This window comes from Molothrus aeneus, chromosome 6 (genome assembly GCF_037042795.1).
Source record: "Molothrus aeneus isolate 106 chromosome 6, BPBGC_Maene_1.0, whole genome shotgun sequence".
In the NCBI taxonomy this organism is placed as follows: domain Eukaryota; kingdom Metazoa; phylum Chordata; class Aves; order Passeriformes; family Icteridae; genus Molothrus; species Molothrus aeneus.
In genome coordinates, this window is record NC_089651.1 from 60,018,960 (window position 1) to 60,038,606 (window position 19,647).

A 19,647-nucleotide genomic window follows, 5' to 3' on the forward strand; every position below is an offset into this window, starting at 1 on the left:
GGGAATTTTACATGATCAGGTAGGGATGGGACTCAGGGGAATCGATGTAAACTAAAAGAAGGAAGATTTAGATGAGGTATTAGGAAGAAATTCTTCCCTTTGAGGGTGGTGAGGCCCTGGCATGACTTCACAGAAAAGCTGTGGCTGCCCCATCCCTGAAGTGTTCAAGGCCAGCTTGGACTGGTCTGGTGGAAGGTGTACCTGCCCATGGCACTGGGTTGAAAATTGATGGTTTTTAAATGCCCTTTCAACAGAAACTCCTGGAAAAGCTGTCAGTCCATGGCCTGGACAGGTTACCCTAGGCTGGGTTAAGAACTGGCTGGATGGCTGGGCCCAAACAGTAGTGGGGAATGATGCTGCACACTGGTGGTGCCCCCAGGGATCAGTGTAGGGCCCAGTCGTGTTTAATATCTTTATTGATGATCTGACTGAGGGGATTGAGTCCACCATTAGCAAATTTGCAGACAATGCCAAACTGTGTGGGAGTATGGATCTGCTGGAGGGCAGGAAGGCCCTGGAGAAGGACCTGGACAGGCTGGATCAATGGACTGAAACCAAGAGTCCAAGGTTGAGTAAGACCAAGAGTCAGGTCCTGCACTTGGGCCACAACAACCCCATGGAGCGTTCCAGGCTGGGGCAGAGGGTCTGGAAAGTAGGAAAGGACCTGGGGGTGCTGTTTGACAGTGGCTGGACACCAGCCCAGGTTTGGCCAGGTGGGCAAGAGGTCGGTGGCCCTTGGCCCGTGGCAGCAATAGTGTGGCAGCAGGACCAGGGCAGTGACTGTCCCCTGTGCTGGGCGCTGCTGAGGCCACCACAAGCTGTGCCCAGTTCTGGGCTCCTCAATTCAGGATGGACATTGAGGGGCTGGAGCGTGTCCAGAGAAGGGAATGGAGGTGGGGAAGGGTCTGGAGCACCAGGAGAGGCTGAGGGAGCTGGGCAGGGGCTCAGCCTGGAGAAGAGGAGGCTCGGGGGGACCCTGTGGCTCTGCACAACTCCTGACAGGAGGGGACAGCCAGGGGGTCAGGCTCTGCTCCCAGGGACAGGACAAGGGGAAATGGCCTCAGAAAACCTCAGGGGAGGTTTGGATTGGATATTATGATAAAATTGTCCATGGAAACGTGGTCAGTCATTGGGAAAAGGCTGCCCAAGGAGGTCTGGAGTCCCCATCCCTTGAGGTGTTCAAGGAATGACTGGAAATGACACTCGGTGCTCTAGTGTGTTGACAGTCACAGGAGTCATTGAAGTCAAAGATCTTGTAGGTTTTTCTAAACTAGATTCTATGATTCCATGATTCTACGCCAACCCTCTCTCACACCGCGCTCCGCAAAGCGCGATCGCACTCCCTCCTCCCACACTTTAAGGTGAAAAACTCGGTTTTTGTTCCATCCCCTCACACCCCCCCCTCACGAAATGGCGGCTGCGGGCGGGGCCGGCAGGGGGCGCTGCGGGCGCGGCCATGGCGGCTGCGCGGCGGCTGCTGAGGCGCCCGGCAGCCCCCGCGCGGCCCCGCCGCCATGGCCTTCACGTTCGCCGCCTTCTGCTATATGTTGGCGCTGCTGCTCACGGCCGCCCTCATCTTCTTCGCCATCTGGCATGTGAGTACGGGCACCGTGGAGGGGGGGGACCGCCCGGGGAAGGGCCCCGGAGAGCCCCCAGGGCGTCCCCGGACAGCCGCCGAGGGAGCGGGGAAACCGCATCCGGAACCGCCCTAGGAGCGGGAATCGGCCTCTCTGCGGATAAAATGGTTTTTTTGAACGGGCATGAGTGGCAGGAGAAGGGGCAGTGGCTTCCCTCTGACAGAAGGCAGGAACAGATGGGAGATTGGGAAGGAATTCTCTGTGAGGGTGGTGAAGCCCTGGCACAGGGTGCCCACAGAAGCTGTGGCTGCTCCTGGATCCCTGGAAGTGCCCAAGGCCAGGCTGGATGGGGCTGGGAGCAGCCTGGGATAGTGGAAGGTGTCCCCGGCCTTGGCAGGGTTTGGAATTGGATCTTTCAGGTCCTTTCCAGCCGAAACCATTCCATGATTCTGTGATTTGCTCCTCGAGGCTGGCACTGGGAGAGCAGCCAACAGGACCCTGCCTGAGATGAGCTGGTTGAGGGAGGATGTGATGCTTAGCAGGATATTTATGGTGTAAAACTGCCTTTTGTACTTCATGCTGCATCTTTGTCTTTATTTTTATGTCAAGAAAAATACCGGTGTACTTTTTTTTTTTTTTTTTTAATGGATACACCTTTAGGAGGTATAACCTGCTCTATGTGATCCTGCTTTGGCAGGAAAGTTGGACTGGATGGTCTCCAGAGGTCCCTTCCAGTCCTAAGAGTTCTGTGATTCTGGGATGTATGTGGGCTCAGCATTTACTTTGACAATGAGGAAAAATATCTGTTGGCTTTTAAACATGCTCTTGCTTTTTCTGGATTAAGGTCCCCCATGCCAGATTCCTGCTGGCCACCAAGAGAGTCCTGGGTGAGGTTGGGGTCTGCACAGTGAGTGGGGCTGAAAACTGATGAAGGGGATGTAGGAAATTCATTGCAGATGGGAAGATAAAAAGTTGGGGAGTAGTCAAAGGCTTTTGAATATCTGATGAAACTACTGCTTTTGTATTTGTAAAACCTGTTCCACATCTGTCTTACCTGTGAGTTGTTGGCAGAACTTAGGTGAAATGTTACTGAGAACAAAGGTAGCAGCTCTGTGCCAAAATGCTACTTTTAATGGATAAAACACAAAATTGCTCCTGGGGAATCAAAACTGTTTCATTTTTTTTCCCTCTAGATTATAGCATTTGATGAACTGAAGACTGATTACAAGAACCCCATAGACCAGTGTAATACACTCAATCCTGTAAGTAGCACACCAAACATTTTGTTTTGCTGAATAAATACATGTAAAATGCTTATTTTTGGTGTTATCTTGATGCAATCAGCCTGGGCAATAGAATTGCATCTGGGTTGAGAAGCCCTCGCTGTCGGTAGAAGTTGTAGGGAAATTCTTTGATTCTTTAGTTTCAAGTTGAATATTCTGACTGTTATTAATCTGATGGTGATCTTGTCAGCTGTCATACTAACATTCTTTCAATCTGCTTTCCACATTTTCGGCACAAAGACAGTTGAAAAGGTCAAAAAGATTAAAAGAGTCAAAATTGCATTAAAGGTGTGTACTGCTTTTCAGTTTCATGTTTTTGAACTTCCCTTTCATTTTGTTAGGAACATCTGTAATACTATTTAGCTGTTTTGTTTAGTCTGCCTGTTCATCTGCTCGTTATTTGTTCGTTGGGGTTTATAACAACCTCATGGATTTCCATATTTTGTGCCAAACCAATTCTGCTTGCTTACCCAGCAACTTGGGGAAAACTGTTACATGCCTGTTAGGTGTCAGAAAATAACTTCAGGCAGAACTAAATTGTGTTTTTTCAAGTCAGATTTACTGAATTCAGATTAGAGGAGAATACTTGCGGGTTTTTTAAAGCATTGACCAAGTCAGTTCTGATCTTTTTTTGAGGATTTGGGTGAGTGGAAGGTGATAGGTGCTATCCTCACTTCTCTGTGTTCCAGGATCAGGGGTGTGTCCCAGTGTCCTCTCTGGGATTCAACTCAGACACTCCTTGGCTTAGGAAAAGAATTTGAGGCAAACTGTTTGCCTGCATCTCTGACAGGCCAGCAGCATCAGGGAGGCTTGTTAAAGAACACAGAGCTTGATCCTGCAGCATTTTATGGCTTTTCCTTTGTGTGTGCCCAGGCTGAGGGAGGATGCAGGGGCAGCACAGCAGTGTGGCCTGACCTGTAGCTTTAGTGTGTTTTAAGTAAAATACACCAGAAAAAATAAATTTGCTGTAATTGGGGGTGGAGGAGGGGGCAGAGAGTGTGTTATATGTACAGCACACGAATTAAAGTGATTATTTCAGTGTGAGGAGGGGAGGAGGAGAGGAGGTTTGCTGCTAGGAGAGCTGTGCATCTAACAGTTTCCCTTGCTTGGTCTGTTCCAGTCATCTCTGCTGCAGTGTGGGAGAGGCCAACTCTCATTACATCGATGCATTATGACCTTACTGCAACCTTTGTAGTGTAAAAATGTGCATGTTTAACTGAATATTAACCTTCTGCTGCCCCCTGTGCATGGAGTGTCCTTTACATGGCAGCTTTGCTACTGAAAGTCTGAAATAATCTCATATTTGCTGTTCCTGTGGAAGCAGGCTAGTCCCCAAAAGTGAAGGTCAGGCTCTTGAGGGGTACATGATGCTGGACAAACACATGGCTGTGTTGTTTTCCTGTACAAAGAACCAAAGATCTTGGTAGGAATTGAGGCACCTCAGTGGAAAGATTAGCCTAAAATAGTAACTCCTGAGTACACTGCTGATTCCTTCTCTTCCCTGCTCCTGTTATAGTCGTGTCTTTTCTCAGCAACCAGATCCATCCTCCCTCACTTCTGTGATAAATATGGTAGGATCTGATGTAATTCATTTTTCTTTAGGACAGGCAGGGAGGATCAAATGGGGGAGATTAGAAAGAGGCAGAGATCCTGGTGTAGGAGTAGGGTATAATAAACAAGAGAAAAGAAAAACATATATTGAGATATGTAGGTAAATAAATACAGATTTTTCAGGCCTGGTGAATCTGTCTGAGCAGACTGCCAAATGCATCGTGTGTTGGACAGGGTGATGGTTCTGCTATAAATAATTCCATGTGTAAATGGTAAGTATGCAAAGAAGGATCTGGATGAAAATATTTACTTGAAACATTTTGTGTACAACAGCTGAATTTTGGTGGTGTTGATGCAAGTGTGCTTTCTATGATATTCTTCATTTAGAGAACTAGAATGTCAGCAAAGTAGGTGGTGAGTGTGTTTGTTGGTAGCTTTTAGGTTTCTAGGAAGATATTCTGGGGTTTTAAAAGAAGAAAAAAAATTGGAAACCACTGAAACTTTGATGTTATCATCCCGTGCAATGTTAATGATACTGCACAAAAAGAGGGCAGAGTGTGTTGTGTGTGTACATGCACACACACATTGACAGTTTAAACCTTTGGGTAAAAATGGGGTGTTTTCCATGAGGAGTTTTACAGGGCTGAGCAGAGAAGGCAAAAGCTTTACAGATCTTCTGCTTCTGCTTGGAGCCAGGCTGGGAGAGCTGGGGGTGCTCACCTGGAGAGGAGAAGGCTCCAGGGAGAGCTCAGAGCCCCTGGCAGGGCCTGAAGGGGCTCCAGGAGAGCTGGAGAGGGACTGGGGACAAGGGATGGAGGGACAGGAGCCAGGGGGTGGCTCCCAGTGCCAGAGGGCAGGGATGGATGGGAGATTGGGAAGGAATTCTTCATAATGAGAGTGCTGAGGCCCTGGCACAGGGTGCCCAGAGCAGCTGTGGCTGCCCCTGGATCCCTGGAGGTGTCCAAGGCCAGGCTGGACAGGGCTTGGAGCAGCCTGGAATAGTGCAAGGTGTGGAACTGGATGGGCTTTCAGGTCCCTCCCAGCCCAAACCAGTTTGATTTGTATGATTCCTTCTGAAGCCAGTAATAAAGCAGTAAATAGCAACACCTTGGGGTGACTTGTATAAAATTTAACTGCTGTGTTGGGTGTGAGATTCCGCAGCTCTTTGCATGCGTTTACTCTCTGTACCTCTCCATGTTGTTCCTATTAACAACACTAATCTCTGCAGCATTCCATGCTTCCTGTGACTCCATGGTACCTGGTACTGAGCTCTGTGGGCTTCTGCTGGAAGCATGATGCTGTAAAGCATGCACAGTGGGAAGCTGTGAGGGAGAAGTGCCTGTGCAGAGCAGCTCCTCTGTGCAGACCTGTGTGTGCCACCACGTCACTGCTGGTTTGGTTGGGTAAAGCTCTGCCTGGGGTGTTACATTTTGGGAATAATTCAACTTTGGAAAGTTCTGGATCTGTAAAACAGGAAAACACAAACATCTTTTTGCCTATGAACCATTCTGCAGAGCATGTTTTCTACTGATATTTCTCTGTTGCATGAGCAGAAATATCTCAGTGACCTCTTCTAAGTGTCACGCATAAAGCGTGGAATCTGTTAATTTGATAGAAGCAATAAAAAAATATTGATCTGACCATTAAATCTTATAAATAAATTTTTCTCCTTGGTTCATGAGTAGCATGTGAAAACAGCAAGGCACATAGTGCTGGCTGCTGCTTTCACGTTCCACAGCCTTGTTCTTGTTAGTGTTGGTTTTAAATAATACTTTTAAGCAATTTTGTGCCTCCAAAGTAGCTGAAATGCCACGTTTTGCTCTGTGCAATCGAAACTTCTAACTCACCTTTTTCTTTTCCAGCTTGTACTTCCAGAGTACCTCATCCATGCATTCTTCTGTGTCATGTTTCTCTGTGCAGCAGAGTGGCTCACACTGGGTCTCAATATGCCCTTGTTGGCTTATCATATTTGGAGGTAATTTTGGCAAGTCTGTTATGCTCAGTGAATTGTTACTCATTCTCCTGTTGCTGTCTTCTGTCCAGTGTTCTGTGTCTTGGGAAAACCCAGACGCTTTCTGGGAAAGTTCAGGTCATGGCTGTACAATAAGAGCCATCACCTGGCTTTTGTGGGTGATTTTTATTCTCTTGTGCTGTGTGAGAATTGAGTTGTGTGTGTTCAAGTCAATGACGTGCCAGAGGTGCACGGAGACAATTCCCAGTGTGGAATGCCAGTTGAATAGCAATTCCAATTTCCTCTGCCATTCCTTAAGACATGGGTATTGAATTGCTTCTGTGTACAGGGTGTTACTGGTGTCTCAGCTGTGGCATTCCCTGGTGGGTGGGGGCAGGACTCAGGTTTCCTGTGGCTGTCACCCCACACCTGCCTGTGCCTCGTTCCAGGTACATGAGCAGACCCGTGATGAGCGGCCCGGGGCTCTACGATCCCACGACCATCATGAATGCAGATATTTTAGCCTATTGCCAGAAAGAAGGATGGTGCAAATTAGCATTCTACCTTCTATCTTTTTTTTACTACCTATATGGGTAAGTTTTCCTCTTCAGCTGAAGCTTTGGCTCAGGGCAGAGAGAAATACTGTCCATAGGAATATGATCCTTCTCGTGCTGGAAGGGAGCCTGTGAGAGCTGGACAGGGACTTGGCACCAGGGTGTGTAGTGATAGGACACGTGGGAATGGCTTCCCAATGCCTGAGGGCAGGGATGCATGGGATATTGGGAAGGAATTGTTCCCTGGGAGGGTGGGGAGGCCTTGGCACTGGTTGCCCAGAGAAGCTGGGGGTACCCCTGGATCACTGGAAGTGTTCCAGGCCAGGTTGGAGGGGACTTGGAGCACCCTGGCCTAGCCAAAGGTCTCCCAGCCCATTGCAGGGGTTGGAGTGAGATGATCTAGAAAGTCCTTCCAACTCAAAACATGCTGGGAATCTGTATGGTCATCTACAGTGCCAGCTTTCCTGCAAAAGAATCCACATTCACCCCTGATTCTGCTTTAAAACACAAATCCTAATTTGGTCAGAATGACTATTTTGAATCTCTGTTCCATAACTGTAGACTAAAAAGCTCCAAACTTTTCTTCTGTTAAGCATAATACAATAAATCCCAGGGTATTTTAATTAAAAAGCTGAAACATCGTTTTCAGAGGAAAGTGTGTGATGTAAATGTGGTTTTGTTGAAGTCAAAAGTAGAAGAGTCATTTTGTCAGATCTTCAGTCACAATCCATGTATCTCACATGGACTTGTTCCTTATAATAGACCCTGTTAGAATTAAATGTGTAACACTAATCAAAATGATGCATCTTAATATTTTTTTTTCTTCTGCAGCATGATTTATGTTCTGGTGAGCTCTTAAGAAGACATTCAGCAAGCTTTGTTCCAGTTAAGTGCATGCAAAAGCCACAAAAAACATGGATTCTTTACAACAAGAACCTCTGACCAAGATTAAATCCGGAACCTGATGTTCACAATTGAGTTAGAAAACAATGACTCCCCTATTTTTAAAATATTTCCACATTTTATACTTGTGGAAAGACTGTTTTCTTATATTTTACTGGGACGCTGAAATTAATGAATTATGTGTAAATTAATATAAAGATGACTGGGGTTTGAAAAGTTTTGACTTTGCACTCCATAAGGAACAGCCATAACCTTCAAGTAGGTGTTGGTTACTACTAGCCTTAGTACTCTAGGGATTTGCTGTAGGATGGGCTTTGTAGTGGCTCACTTGGACTTGTGTATCCCACTCCTGACTCTAAACCAGCTCTAGCTCCAAGGGCTTGGGAACAACTGGAATGCTCTAAGTTTTGCCCATAGGTGATGTTGGTCTTAGGATATTCATTCATGGACACAAAAGCAAAAATAGTTCTATTTTGGTTTATTTTTTTGTTTTTTATTATCTGGTTAATCTTCCCCTGTATGTGCATCCATAGGTCCACAGCCTTCTGTGTCTTCTCTAAACATTAACCCTGCTTTAATCTCGAGCCTGTGCCATTGTGGTAGGAGAAGCTGAATTGTCCATGAAGGAATGAATTTAAATGTGTTTTTTTTAATGTCTGTGCTGATTAATAAGTGGACAAACCTCCAAAGTTTATCAAGTCCAATGATGAAAACACTCTTGGGTTTAGGAATAGTAAATACTACAGACTTTTTCAAAGCAGAAGGTGAGATTGTGAAACTGCCCCGCTGTTCCTTAGTGCAATAAATGATAATAAAAAACAAATCTCAAATTCAGCAACATTTTTAATGTGGTGCCTTTTGTTTTGTTTATAAATTCAACAGATCCTCACTGTGTTCATCAGTTGTTTTACAGTGGATTATTGCATTCCCTTTAAAAATAGATCACAGAATTGAATTACCTCTGGAAAAAAGAAGCTCTGTGTTCCTGCTTTTTTTCCTGAAGTTAAATAGCAGATGAGGCAGGGGCAGATGTTTCAGATAAATATTGCATTGTAAATTGTGACTGTGAACAGCTGCTTAATTTACAAGTATTAATTAGGGATCTTTTTCATTTATCTGTGCTGGAGAACAATGCAGAGTTTCCCCATTCTAGTAAAATTTTTTTTTGCATAAACTGTGTATTTGTTCACTTTGGGTCTCTTGGGTATTAGGGGCAGTAAAAATTGTATGAATGGCTGCACTGGGTTCCACCAGAAATCCAGATACTCCAACACTGCTGTGTTGGGCAGTGGCAATGGCTGAGGAAAGGAATATGAAACAGGGCAGGTATTGAGTATCTGCTTGAAGGGTGAGAAATTTGGAAATTTCTGTGTAGCAGATGTCCTGAGTGGGCTTTGGCATTTTAAAAAGCTCTGAATGGCTTTTGTGCCATGAGTTCAGCTGCTTTTAGAGCACTTTTGTAGCCTGGTCTGGAAGATCACAGAATCCCAGAGCAGTTTGTGTTGGAAGGGACATTAAATTCAATCCCATCCCATTCCAGCCCCTGCCATGGCAGGGACACCTTCCTGTATCCCAGGCTGCTCCAAGCCCTGTCCAGCCTGGCCTTGGACACTCCAGGGATGGAGCAGCCACAGCTGCTCTGGGCAATCCTGGCAGTGGAATTGCTGTGTGTAAAACCCAGGCATTTAACAGGTTCTGCCAGACTCCACTTAGTGACCTACACTCTCATCTTTCAGGATGTGCTGAAAATGTCCCCCTTTGCACCTTATTTGTGCTGGGTGTGAGTGAACAGACTTTACTCATGTCACCTGTCACAGGGGCTGAGTCTCTTTGTTCTCTGGTTGGAAGTCCCTCCACAGCTTTGGGACTGCCCTTTTTCCTCCACAGCCTTCCCCTTTTCTAGGCTCTTATCACACAAAGTTTGGGTTCCCAGGGCATGGAGAGTGGTAGTTTCTAGTTTTTATAAATATATGGGGTATAAGAGAATTCAGGCTGGGATAACTTCAATTTCTCTTTCCTAAGTAATAATAGTCCTGACAGTTTATTGCTTTGTACATAAAATTGTTTTTCTCACATTTCCTTCCATTGATTGAGCATTTCCCATGCCCCTACTGCTCAAGCCTTCAGCATTCCATGATTGTTTTTTTCCTTGTGCAACCATAATTTTTAGCTTTTTGTGGAAGAATTTTTGAAAGGCTTTTTTGGAAACTCATGAATATTGTTCCTATTGGATCATTTTTATTTTTCTGCTGCTTGACTCTTCCGAAGATGTAAGAGATGACTTCAGCCTATGGAAGCAAAGCTCATTAAAACTTTCTTATGTTTGTATATTTATAAATCCATTATGGAAACAAGACTGGCTGTTTGTAGCCCCTGGCTCTCCTCAACCTTCTAAACAAATCTCTTGTTCCCTTGGCCAAATTCCACACTGGAATAAACAATGCAGGCCTGACTGAGCCCAACTGCCAGCTGCTTCTGCAGCCCCTCCAGCTGCAAGGGCCCAGCAATATTTACCCAAGTGTTTGCACCGTCCTGCTGCTGAGCAGCTTTAACTGGATGTGTGGGGTGCAGATGAATATTCCCAGCTGCCCAGGGGTGTGGATAACACCAGCCCTGTCCAGCAACATCAGCCTCCTGTCCCAGGAGTGTTGGAGTAGCCCTTGTGTGATGCCTTGCTGGAGTACCAGGCCTTTGGCATTCAAAACGTGGACCTCATCATTGGTTTTGGAGTTCTAGGAGGCAAAAGATTATGGAGAAGATAAAGAACATTTCTCTCGCCCTCAGCAAGCTTCCTGCTGACTCATGTGATAAATATTTAATATCTGAAAACCATTAGCTGCAAGGATTAAGTACTGAAGCACATTTGGGGCAGGGTATTTGCTGTAAATTATTCTATGCTGTGGAAACGGGAAAAGTTCCTGTTTGCCATAAGAGTGGGGAAGGGAATCGCAGTAAACACTAATTAATCTGCAGAAATCACCTTTCTGCTCAAAGTTCAAAGATAAATTCTGAAGTTCACAAAGCAGGGACGTGTTCAACTCCAGCCCCCTGCTGTTGTGTGGAGTCTCATCCCAACTTCTGACTTGAGATGGTCCTGAACTTTAGCAAAATCCTGAACTTGAGCAAAAGCCAGGAGCTGTTTCATCATGCTTTTATGAATGGATATAGTGAAACAGGAGGGTTGGGGCCTGTTAGAGGACTGTTCTGAGCTCCTCTCCCAGCCCACAGCTGATTGTTTGTTTACTCTCAGTGGTGGCAGCAGGCAGAAGGGCTGTGCCAGCTCACCCACGCAGCTGCAGCAGTGTCTTCCTGCCACAGTCACCTACAGCCCCCCTGCTGGGTGTGTCACAGATTTGTGGTACAACACCTCCTGCTCTTGGAATGAGGAGACTCCTTCCCAAATAGCCCTCAACACATGGAGCAGAGCCTGTGACATTTTAGAACGAGTTGTTAAAAGCTCAGAAGGGGTGAGAGCTCCAGCTTGCCTTGACTTTGCTTTACAGCAGAGCTGATGGTGTGAGGCTGTTTTAAACAGCTCCAGAGATGGAATTTCTATCCAGCTTCATTCTCCCAGCAGAACAGCAATGGACACAAACACACTTGTACATGTATTTTTCAGGCAGTGAGTATTAAAATCACCAAAGAGGGGAAGATGCCACATGTTCTCTAGGATTTCCTTCCCCATCCCAGTACTTTACACACGGATTTGGAAGGCAGCAGCTGTGTCACACAGGCAGTAGCACTGAGGAAAGGTCAGCAGAGAAGTGTCTTGTCCAGGAGTTTTCCACACAGGCACAGACCCCATGGCAGGATCAGCTACCGCGACGCCGATCTCAGCACCGGGTCCTTTGTGGCCAGGTGAGCAGCCAGGTTCTCCCGGAAGTCATGGAGGAAATTGTACTGCTGGAAATACACAACCAGGCCTGCAGTGAGTGCTCTGTGCTTTAGCAAGAGGCACCACCTGTGTTAAAAAGCTGTTTGATAGCCCTGGATGAAAACTGCACCCTCTGGTCCATTTGTTCTTTGTGTGCTTACTCCACATCCTCTGGGATTTTTCACTGTCAGATTCCATGGATGTTGACCTGGATCCTGTAGTTCCCCATAATGGCCACAGGTGATGCATTACCCCAAGGTAATGCAAAATGTGGTCCTCAGAGGTGGGAGTTGTCAGAATTCAAAGCTGCTTTATTTGGAATCGTGGACTCATTTAGGTTGGAAAATCTCTCTAAGGACTTTGAGTGCAACCATTCCCGCAGCACTCTAAGGCCACCACTACCCCACATCCCTAAGTGCATTCACATGGCTTTTTAATCCCTCCAGGGATGGGGACTCCACCCCTGCCATGGGCAGCTGTGCCAGGGCTGGACAACCCTTTCAGTGAAGAAATTTCCTCTATTATCCAACTCAAACCTTTTCTGGCACAACTTGAGGCCTTTTCCTCTTGGGAGAAGCTGTTTCTTGAAAGCAGGAAACAGCTCAAACCCCAGAGAGCAGCTGTTGGAAAGGCAAAGGTATCTCTGGGAAGTGAAGGAGGGGACTGCCTGAGCTCTCACTGGTGTTTGGACCTGTGTATTACCTGCTGCAGCCCCATTACCTTGATGGTCTGTATGGCCCCTGATCCTCTCAGGTTCCTGAGGCTCTCTATCACCTGCTGAGGTGCCAGGGTGTCTGAAAGCTGGAGCAGGAGACAGGCAGCCACTGCAAGGGAAAGTGTTTACACCTGAGTGCTGCTGAGCACCTCTGACTGCACACAGCCACTGATTTGTCCCATGAAAACCATCCTGGCAAACCTATCCAGGCCCCTGAGCTCTTGGATCTCTTGCAGAATTGTATCTCTGGGTACTGGCCCATCTCCCTGCTGCTCCTGCCTAAGCCTATGGGCTTTAGAAATAGGTGAAAACCCTCCCACTATGTCCCCCCTGCCTTCCCAGCAGCATCTGGGATACAATTCCTAGGCTTTTCAGGAATGAGTGCCAGTACACCCAGTAAATTCCCCTTTGTGTCTTCTGGCCATATTCCCACCCTTTCCTTCTGGGAACACACAGTAACTAACACTCCTGAAAGCTTTAAGGGGCAACACTGGGGTGAATCAGATGCAGAGGAATTGGTTCATGTCCTTTCTATTAACTAGGCTGCTCCTGGTAGTGGCAGTTTGGATTGCATCCACAGAGAAGCTTCCAGCAGAATTTGGCTCTGTGGGTTTGTGGGATGGAGACAAATGCTTACCAAGACATGAGCGTCCAAGGCCACCATAACAGCTGGAAGAAAAGAAAACATCTGGTTGGAACAAGCTGTAGCAAACTGCAGCACCCAGGGACCCCCCAACACATAAAGAGATAGACACAGTTCTTGCCTTAATACAATCAAGAGGAGCAGTGGTACAAAAGAAGTCAGAACAAGAATTTCAACGTATTTTCTATATTCTATTTCTATACCTACAGGGATATAGCCTATTTATTCTCCAGACCTTCTGTATCTTTCCATGGAAACTTCCTATTTAAAGTTCCCCTTCATTCCTGCTAATAGTCTCAAAGGCACAGGAGGACAGGAAACAGTAGGAAGATGGACAATTTCAAATTTCTTTAAATCCTACTCCAGATTAAGGGTTTGAGGACAGATGTGAGAACAGCAGGAAGACCAAGGACTCGGTGGATTTCTGTACAGGAAGGTGTCAGTGGGATCATTCAGGGAACATGGAATTTGGAAAGCTCTTCCCTTCTCTTCTGAGCTCAGCTAAATAAATTCCTTTAAACTCATTCATGGAAATCAGGAGTGAATTTTGCACTGCTGGAACCCACTGAGTCCCTGATAAATAGTCCAGAGAAATGTTATAGAATTATAGAGTGGTTTGGGTTAGAAGGGACCTTAGAGTCACTTCATTCCACCCCCTGCCATGGGCAGGGACACCCTCCACTGGATCAGGTTGTTCCAAGCCCCATCCCTGGCCTGGAACACTTCCAGGGATGGGGCAGTCACAGCCTCTGACAAAAGAATGTTTTAGCTCCCAACTCATTCTGTACACCTGATATCCAGGTAGGCTGGGAGCAAGGAGCCCTGTGCTGCCACTCAAAACACACTTTAAAACTCTTGCTGGACAGAGCAAGGGGAAATGGGACATTCTAATCTTGAAACAGGACATTCTGATCTTCTGAAAGGAAGAATTCCCTCCAAACAGGAGAGAGGAGGAACAAGCAGACTTCACAGCATGATCTAACCCTAAAGATTGCAACTGCCTTTTCACACCATCCTATTTCCCCTGCTCATACACCTGGAGAGAAGCTGGCATCCTTTACAGGAAGGTGGGGTGATGGGGAGGCAGAACCTACTGTATCATTGTTTTCTGCTTATTTTCCAGGCAGGTTCTGAGCTCTTCCAGGATCTTGCAGCAGGTGGCAATGTCAGGAGCATTCCCATCAGGAATGGGGTGGTGGTGCACACACATCCCGTGCTGTTGGTAGGTGTCAATCAGGTTTGGCACTCGGTATTTTGAGAGCTCTCCTCTGGTACAAAGCACAAAAACATCCTGGATCCCACAGCTCTTTAGTTCTCCTGCCAATGGATTAAGACACTTGCAGATAAACAAAAGCCAATCAAGCTTAAGGATAAGCAGATAAGGACCTTGGTCCTGATCTCTTGTTTAATCTTTGGGGCTAAGGCAGTAGGAGTGAGCAATTTTGGTTTGAGCACTCTTTCTTCCACTGAGCCTCCCCCACATTTCCCTTCAGCTAATCCAGGAGAGGAATTTTCTCAGTTCAGAGGGAATCCTGAGAGAATCTCACTGGAGAACACAGCAGCACTCAGGACAGCCTGTTATCCACTTAGGATGTTTCTGTCCCCTCTCCAGTTAAAATCACAGAATCCCAGGATGGTTTGGGTTGGAAAGGACCTCAAAGCCCATCTCATTCCACCCCTGCCATGGCAGGAACACCTTCCACTGTCCCAGGCTGCTCCAAGCCCTGTCCAGCCTGGCCTTGGACACTTCCAGGGATCCAGGGGCAGCCACAGCTTCTCTGTGCCAGGGCCTCCCCAGCCTCACAGCCAGGAGTTCCTTCCTAAGCTTGACTTGCCCAGACACTGAGGGGATTTGCTGTTGGTCTCTGCTCTTTAGTGCTTACAGCTGAATACTCAGCAGAAATCTTTACATGATTCCATCTCTTCTATCCCAATTTCACCTTTTCTCTGGGAAAAAGGAAGACTACAAGTTTGTAATTCATCTTGATCCCAGCTGCTCTGAAGATGCCTCAGGGGTACTGTGCAGCCCCTGCCTGGAAATATCCTGACTATTTATTCCATAGTCATGGAATATTCATGGAATTGCCCTTGGCATAAAGAACACTCACCTATATCTTTCTGAAGATTTCTTCTGATATCCTTAAACCTGCAACCTGAAACAAGTTATGAACAATAATTACCACTGCAGGTAAGTGATATTTATGGGATGGCTGCTGCAGCAGAACAGAGCACAGGCAGCCTCCCCCCAAAATCAAAGCAAGGAACAAAGCCACACCCTGAATAAAACATAGTTCTTGTTTTTGCAAGTAGATCCCTGGTGCAGAAGACAGTTTAAACACCATTATCTGCTTAATACTGTAATGCAATAGGATTAATGAAAGAAATCTGCCCAAGGTTTTAAGGTGCTTTATGTTTTCCAGATAAAAAGTTTTGGATATTTTAAATCAGGGTACAGCATAAAATCCCCCCACCAAACACAAAAAAAATCATCCAACAAATAAAAGGGCTGAATAAAGATCACTTAAGAGTTGAATGGAGATTCACCATGGCAGCAGTTCTGGTAATTAAAAATGCAGACAAAGTTTATATATTTACTTTTTTGACTTAAAAACCACAATCTTGCATTAAGATATTCTCTAGATGAGCTTCGGTGTTTCCAAAACACTTATTCCAGGCGTAGATTACAAAAGAAGTCACCCACAACACAGAAATTTGGGGTACAAGGTATTACCCCTCTTCAGCTCTCAAATATGCCTGCAAATTTCAGTGAATGCTTCTTACCTGGAAGGGAACATAATCCCAGGAACTCTGAAGAGTAGAGAGGAGACAAAGACAACCTATTGGAAAATAAAAAGTAAAATAAATAAAAATCAGAAGGGAAGATTTCAATTTTTCAAATGTATAAATGTCTTTAGAGGGGGTGTCAAGAGGGTGGGACTTTTTCACCAGTGTCTGGTGGGACGATGAGGACCGACAGGAACAAAATGAAACACGGGAAGTGAATATGAGGAAAAATGTTACTTTGAGGGTGACAAAAGCTTTGGGTTGGAGGGGACCTTAAAGATCATCTTGTTCCAATCCCCTGCCACGGGCAGGGACAATTTCCACGATCCCAGGTTGCTCCAAGCCCTGTCCAAGCTGGCCTGGAACACTTCCAGGGATGGGGCAGCCACAGCTTCTCTGTGCCAGGAGCTCCTCACCCTGTAAAAACAGAGGCCTGGAACGGGCTGCCAGAGAAGTTATGAAGTTTTAAATGGAAACATTTTAAACCCACCTGGATGCGATCCTTGGCTCCTGCTGTGGGTGAGCCCTTGGGCAGGGCGGTTGGACCAGCCCCAGAGGCCCCTTCCAACCCCAACCACATCCTCCGACACTTCCCCAGCACCACCCCCAGCCCGGAAGGTCACCAGAGCCCGGCTCGGGTTTTCCTTGTGAAGGGAACACCCTCTTGTTTCTCAGGATAGCGATTTAATACAATTTCCTCAGAGAAAGGACCCCGCGGGTGCCGCCTTACCAGGAGATGTGGAGCGGGCTTGGGTCCTCATCGGCGGACTCATCGTCTGAGGAGACGAAGCCGTCGGCTGGCGCCGCAGCGGGCTGCGGGGAGAGCGGGGGGCTCATCGTGGGGCCGGGACCCTCGGCGGCACCGGGATCCCGATCCTGATCCCTCAGCGGTTTCACCATGGCGCCGCTCCCCGCCGCCGCCCGTTCAAGTTGGCCCCGCCCACCGGCCCATTGCCCAATGGGAAGCTGCGGCTCAGCGTGTGCGTGGAAAGCCGAGCAGACCTTCCCCCCGACTTCATGAAAGGAGCGCTCTGATTGGTGATCGGCGAGGAGGGCGGGGTTCAATATGCAAATATAAGCGATGATCCCCGCGCTGATTGGGCGAGGCGGGAAGGGATGGTCTCGAGCGCTAGGCTCCGTGAGGGCTCCGTGAGGGCTCCGTGAGGGCTCCGTGAGGGCTCCGTGAGGGCTCCGTGAGGGCTCCGTGAGGGCTCCGTGAGGGCTCCGTGAGGGCTCCGTGAGGGCTCCGTGAGGGCTCCGTGAGGGCTCCGTGAGGGCTCCGTGAGGGCTCCGTGAGGGCTCCGTGAGGGCTCCGTGAGGGCTCCGTGAGGGCTCCGTGAGGGCTCCGTGAGGGCTCCGTGAGGGCTCCGTGAGGGCTCCGTGAGGGCTCCGTGAGGGCTCCGTGAGGGCTCCGTGAGGGCTCCGTGAGGGCTCCGTGAGGGGCGTGGGCGGATCCCCCGCCCCTAATTAAATTTTAAATTCTCTTGAGGGTGTGTTCCTAGTTATCCTGTTCTGGTAATCCTAGTGGTTCTTAACAGTGATAGGGCAAAGGGGAATGAATTCACAAAGATATATGGCAGGGTTAGATGGGATATTAGCGAGAAAACTCTCCCTTGTGAGGGTGGTGAGGCCCTGACTCTGGTTCCCCAGAGAATCTATGGCTGCCCCATGCCTGGCAATGCTCTAAGATTGGCTTGGAACAACCTGGTCTAGTGGAAGGTGCCTGCTGATGGCAGAAGGTGGAACTGGATGGGCTTTAAATTCCCTTTCAACCCAAAACATTCTGTGATTCCGTGATAAAATGGAGAAGGATGTGAGTCTTTGCTCACAGAATATGCGAGAGCAGGGATGATCTCGAGCAGGTGCCTTATGGAGGTTTTGGGTGGTCAATTCCACATGCAGAGACCATAGGACTTTCCAATAGTAAAAAATGAGCCATTTTTGCACTTTTAAGCTGTGAACTTGAAGTAAAGTATTCTTATCTTGATACTACTTTCAATTGAGCTGTAAAAATACTTTTTTGAGGCTCTTGCATGGAGTTATCTGAACATAACTAGCAGGAAGGATCACTCCAGGGAGGAAAAAATGTTTTTGGCTCCCTCTTTTTAAGAGCTGGGCTGCTGCCTATGCTTAGGGAATTCCAGTAGATCTTTTTTTTTTCAGAATTTCTGGTTTATTCTGTGAGTAACTCTGGCCATTAATCAAGAAGAAGAAATGCATCAATTACCAGTGTGGGATTTTGTTTATTAAAATTGTATTAAGGCATTTCTACAGCCTGTGTTTAGACAGACATAGAGCTATGCTGCAAAGGATCCAGGCACAGACAGTGAGTTTTGGCATTAATTTTGAGGGTAATGCCACGGAGGCTTCCAAAGATGTTCCAAGTCAAAGGAATGGCTGGCCACAAGTGGTTTGAGCTTGGTAGGACTCCCAGTAGGACCAGTGCAAGATTTCCAGGTGTGGAGATTTTAAATTTTAGTCCTACGTGGTAACTTTGGTTCCACAGCTGGAAGTTTTATTGAAACATGCCTGAGAAGGATTGTAGGAGCAAATTGCTTGAAAGGGCAGGATTTGGGATGGGTTCAGGGAATGAAGAAACAGATGATGAGAGGATCAAGGAGAAGACGAGTTTATTAAAACTCAGAATATGATAGCAGAGGTACAAAAATTACATTACTTAGCATAATGGGGAATTAAAACAATCCAGATGTTGCAAACCATGATGAACTATGGGAAGAAATACCTCCTAAGGATTGAGGCAACGTGAGGACAGGCAGTCACTGTAGCTGCAAACATGATTTTAATAACTCAGGAAAGGCACAAAGGAGCAGGTATGTTGTTTGCTTTTGTTTTAACTGTGGTCCCATTAGATATCATGTGCAACACTTGTACTCTGATCAAAATGTGAAATTTGCTGTAATTTTTTTCCCCCCTTTTATTGATTTTTTTCCTATTCAGGAGAAAGTTATTGCAGACTTGAAGTCTGGGGATTGCAGCTTTATGGAAGCAGCAGTGTGAGGCTGACAAATAAATATGAAAAGAGCAACAATGGTAATGCTCCTGGTCACTCTTTGAAAAGGTCAGAAGAATTCCCAGGAATTTGGGTGCCTTCATGTAGTGGAAATCAAAATGGTATTGCACAGAAAGTGGTGATAATGGCTGTGGCAGAAATAAATAGGGCTAGTAGGTGTGAAATTTGAACTAGATCTAGGAAAAAGATTGGGAAAAAGCACCCCAAATCCTGCCTTGGGGAAGTCCTGTGAGTTTCCTTATTACCCTTGTCATCTTCCAGAATTAAATTACAAATATTGTGTTTATTGGCTGATTGCCTATCAGAGTGGTCTGCTTATTTCTTAAATTGAGCTGTTGCCCAGCACATCAAATTGTTTGTTGTCTATTTTGTAGGAAAGGTTAGTTTTCTGCCAAAAAGTGCCTTTTTGACATCTAAAAAGGAGAGCATCAACATCAAGGCTTTACATTCTGGAAGTCTTTATCAGTTGATGGACTGAGGGCCTGTGAAGTGGATAAAAGACATAGGTTGAAATTTATAATTTGGATGATTTAGTTGGTGAAAGGTATGATTTAATCAGAATTTTAATTGAGCTTTTAGATAATTGGCTGGGCCAGGAACTGCAGGTGCATGTTCCTCTGGGTACACATGGCTGTTGTCTGCCTGCACCAATCAAAGTGAGGAGTTTTATATCCCAAGCTCAGAACTTTTCACACCAGTAAAGTGTTGAAATTCCACACAAGTACAGCCAAGCCTAACCTGGTTTTGCTGTCCCTGGGTCACAGGAAGAGCTCTCATCTCT

The 19,647-nt window shown here is 46.5% G+C and overlaps 2 protein-coding genes across 2 annotated transcripts; one reads left to right on the plus strand and one right to left on the minus strand.

Annotated features, from left to right (window-relative positions):
* Positions 1-1,463: 1,463 nt before the first annotated feature.
* Positions 1,464-8,659, plus strand: CNIH1 (cornichon family member 1). Its single transcript, XM_066552480.1, has 5 exons — positions 1,464-1,595; positions 2,771-2,839; positions 6,274-6,386; positions 6,812-6,955; positions 7,748-8,659. Exons 1-5 carry the CDS (start codon positions 1,515-1,517, stop codon positions 7,773-7,775), a joined length of 435 nt encoding a protein of 144 aa, XP_066408577.1. The 5' UTR covers positions 1,464-1,514; the 3' UTR covers positions 7,776-8,659.
* A 2,767-nt stretch (positions 8,660-11,426) lies between these two features.
* Positions 11,427-16,735, minus strand: CDKN3 (cyclin dependent kinase inhibitor 3). The gene is made up of 7 exons (XM_066552462.1): positions 16,566-16,735; positions 15,833-15,888; positions 15,160-15,204; positions 14,146-14,368; positions 13,046-13,077; positions 12,414-12,517; positions 11,427-11,722 (listed from the first exon to the last, which is right to left on the minus strand). The coding sequence occupies exons 1-7, from the start codon at positions 16,733-16,735 to the stop codon at positions 11,636-11,638; spliced, it is 717 nt and encodes a 238-aa protein (XP_066408559.1). The 3' UTR covers positions 11,427-11,635.
* Between the last annotated feature and the right edge of the window lie 2,912 nt (positions 16,736-19,647).

Excerpts from the sequence above, each read along its gene's own strand:
- CNIH1 (XM_066552480.1), top strand. The coding sequence starts at position 1,515 with ATGGCCTTCACGTTCGCCGCCTTCTGCTATATGTTGGCGCTGCTGCTC. Across the intron at positions 2,840-6,273 it reads AGTGTAATACACTCAATCCT|CTTGTACTTCCAGAGTACCT; the intron begins GTAAGTAGCACA and ends TTTCTTTTCCAG. Across the intron at positions 6,387-6,811 it reads TTGGCTTATCATATTTGGAG|GTACATGAGCAGACCCGTGA; the intron begins GTAATTTTGGCA and ends GCCTCGTTCCAG.
- CDKN3 (XM_066552462.1), bottom strand. The coding sequence starts at position 16,735 with ATGGTGAAACCGCTGAGGGATCAGGATCGGGATCCCGGTGCCGCCGAG. Across the intron at positions 13,078-14,145 it reads AAGCAGAAAACAATGATACA|CTGTTATGGTGGCCTTGGAC; the intron begins GTAGGTTCTGCC and ends CTTTTCTTCCAG. Across the intron at positions 12,518-13,045 it reads CCTTGGACGCTCATGTCTTG|TGGCTGCCTGTCTCCTGCTC; the intron begins GTAAGCATTTGT and ends TTTCCCTTGCAG.